General features: G+C 51.2%; 2 protein-coding genes across 3 annotated transcripts; both read right to left on the bottom strand.

Moving 5' to 3' along the window:
• Positions 1-106: 106 nt before the first annotated feature.
• KVP18_000320 (uncharacterized protein) lies at positions 107-1231 on the bottom strand (the record flags this gene model as incomplete). The annotated part of the gene is made up of 1 exon (XM_067954533.1): positions 107-1231. One exon carries the CDS (start codon positions 1229-1231, stop codon positions 107-109), a length of 1125 nt encoding a protein of 374 aa, XP_067810294.1.
• A 36-nt stretch (positions 1232-1267) lies between these two features.
• KVP18_000319 (uncharacterized protein) lies at positions 1268-2590 on the bottom strand (the record flags this gene model as incomplete). 2 transcript variants are annotated; one of them, XM_067954513.1, is made up of 1 exon in its annotated part: positions 1268-2590. In XM_067954513.1, the coding sequence occupies one exon, from the start codon at positions 2588-2590 to the stop codon at positions 1268-1270; it is 1323 nt and encodes a 440-aa protein (XP_067810293.1). The 2 variants fall into 2 exon arrangements, with proteins under 2 accessions (XP_067810293.1, XP_067810292.1); XM_067954512.1 differs by having other exon boundaries at positions 1268-2539.
• Positions 2591-2959: the final 369 nt, after the last annotated feature.

The raw sequence follows: 2959 nt of genomic DNA on the forward strand, positions 1-2959 counted from the left end.
TGTGGCATCAACACAAAGGTCGCTCAGCGTGCGGTGTTTACGGAGTCGTAAGGTTGAGGTCGCTACATCATTCACAAAATCGTGTCATCTTTTGGAGGTCAATGCTTCAATCACCAAGGCGCATTTTGTTGGCGTAAAAGTCAATATGGGCCTGGGAGTACATCCAGTTCGTGCTTCTCATCTCCAGCATGTTGGTGGCCAGCACCTCGAATCGCTTCGGGATGAACGGTGCATGCCGGCCTTTGATAACGTGTGAGATAGTGTTGACAATGTCGTCAAACTCGGTGGCCCGCGTGTGCTCGCATTGTCCTTCACGCACTCGAAACAGGGGTCCCACAGCGTTTACCATCACGATGGAAGCCTCCAAAAACAGCCATTCGCTGTAGTAGGGGTAGTCTCTGGACGAAACAAGTATGCTCGGCGCCTCCGGCGAGTCTAGATCAGGCAGCCCCGCATTTAGCCTGTCCTCAAAAGAGTTGCAAAAACGCGCGAGAGACCATGAGGCACAGAGCAGCAGGACGCGGGTAGGGAGCAGGTTTTGCCATGCCAAGAAGCCCAGGAAATTGGAGTAGCTTATCCAAGAGGTGACCCAAGCCAAGTACTGTTCGAATTCGGAACTCTCCACATCTGGGTCGAACGTAAAGGTGCTGCCGATGAATATGTCAAAATGCTTCTGCAAACAATTGAGGATCTGTTCCCTCACAACGAGCATCTCAGCTGGTGCGAGTGCTAATGAAAGGAGACCTTGAGGTCTCGCATCCAACATCATCAGCGCCACCACCACGACGTAAATGTCAGGCGAGGACTTCATTTGCTTCACTCCACCCACGACACACTCTACGAACGCCTGGAGGTCGTCTAGGCTGTGAATCTGGGCCAGCGTTTTGACGTAGAGCTGCTTCACGTTATCCATAGTCATCTTGTTCATGTGCGCTTGCATGCGCTTCCGCCGGCGGGCAGGGTCTGCATGAGAGGCAGCCTTTTCGGCGGTGTACAGCTCCTTCCACGACCCGTCTTTCACAGGCGCTGGCGTCGCTGGGAGGCTGGACCGTCTAGCGAGTTTGCTGAAACTAGTTTGCAGATTTCTAGGAGACAGGGGCCTCGGAGACCCAGAGCGAGACGACAACCCAGAGCCGGTTGCAGGTGGCGACAGGTACTGGGATGTGATATTCCGAACCTCTCCAGTCCATGTCTCAAGGGCACGAGTTTGCTGCGGAGACAGCCGATTCATGTTTTTTGGTTGATTTTGGAATTGTGGATACTAAAATCAGACTTCGTTAGTTCTATCAGAAGTACATCTTGAATCGGTTTCTTCTAAATCAGTTTCTTCAGACGTAGTATCGTTGGTATCAGTATCCGAACGATAACTAATGTGGAAGACACCCTGCCGTACCACCATAAAAACGTTACAGCAGAGGCCCACTCCAAGCAACGCTAAGAAAACCCCTATCTTGTCAACAAACGTTAGCGGCGATGCCATAATCGGGGTGGCGAGAAGACTAACAACGCCTGCGCATGTGGATGTAAGTCCTGTGAGACGGCCCATATACTCTGGAGGAAAAACTTCGTTGATGTACGCGACCTTCGATGCAAAAAAGTAGGAAGCGACCAGCACCAGAACTACACACGCCGCGTAGTCCGCAGGTGCTGAGCCGTACGTCAAACCAAACGCACTCATCAGACCGATGGTAACGAACATCACCACTAGCGACGAGAACGTACGTGCGCCGATGTACCCCCAAAAGACTGTGGTGGTGATCGCAGCCACTCCTAGCCATCCGTAGAACTCCGACACAGCCTCGCCGCCCCAGGTAAGAATGGTGGACTGGAAAATTGTGTACGAAAGGAAGTACACCAGTTGCCAGAGACCCTGCGCAAGGTACTCTGGCGTCTTCAGGAAATCACTCATCTTGGGAGCGTTGGGATTCGGGACGCTCCTTTTTGCTTCCTCAATCTCCTTCCTAGTGGTCCGTGGTAGACTCAGAACGTAGAGGGCTCCAATGGGTGCCACGGCGAACCAATATCCCATCGTAACTTGACCGAATGAGGCGCCGGTAGATTTTCCAATGTGATAGAGTACAGGATACACCAGAGACGTGCCGTATTGGACTGCCATCATGCAAGCGATAACGAACTGTTCGTTTGCTTTGAACGACGTACTTATGGAGAGTGCCGGATAGTGAGTGAAGGAGCAGCAGAGGCCCAGGAACACAAAGCCGATGTACATCCCCGCTGATGTGGTCGACAAAGACACAGTAGGCAAAGCGCACCAAAACAAGGCCTGCCCTATTAGGCCAGAAACTTGAGGTCCCAGCACGTCGAAGACGTAGCCGGAGATGAAGCTCATGGAAAAGTCGGAGAAGGACACAAGGGATAGGCTGAAAGTGAATGCTAGCTCTTGCGCGGGACACAGCATGTGTGTGTCTGGGTCCGGTACGGAATCCGCCGGACACACCCATTCGAACTTCCCAGAGTCACGCATGAAACGAACCATGGGAACCCACCCAGCATGCAAGACGTTGGTGAAGAGCAGCGCCATGGAGTAGATAACTACCCGCCACCAGCGGTTGTGCAAAACTGTGAGGGACATGGAATTGCGTGTTTTCCCTCCTTTGTGGGGAAAATTATCATAGCGTCCTACGGTACGCGCGCATCACTGTTCGGGTTTGTGGGGACACTGAATCATCGAATCTTTTGCATTCATACACCACCGACGATTCCAGCGCTCACGGTGCTCATGCACATTGTCGCCTTCTATGATGATTTCTTGTGCTTCGTTAGACTAAAAATAGTCGCATGCTTGTCTTAATGGAACTATTCGTGTACATAGACATGAGAGACTCGCAAAAAGCACAAGATCAACTGAAACATTCTTAAGCGACATATTTCATGAAAATTTCTTCCATTTCGTATAAATTTGGTCAAGATCAAAAATGAAATACGTTACAGTTCTGAACGC

The sequence above is a fragment of a genome (genome assembly GCF_019968955.1).
Source record: "MAG: Porospora cf. gigantea A chromosome Unknown PgA_NODE_2980_length_2959_cov_339.637, whole genome shotgun sequence".
NCBI classification, from domain to species: domain Eukaryota; phylum Apicomplexa; class Conoidasida; order Eugregarinorida; family Porosporidae; genus Porospora; species Porospora cf. gigantea A.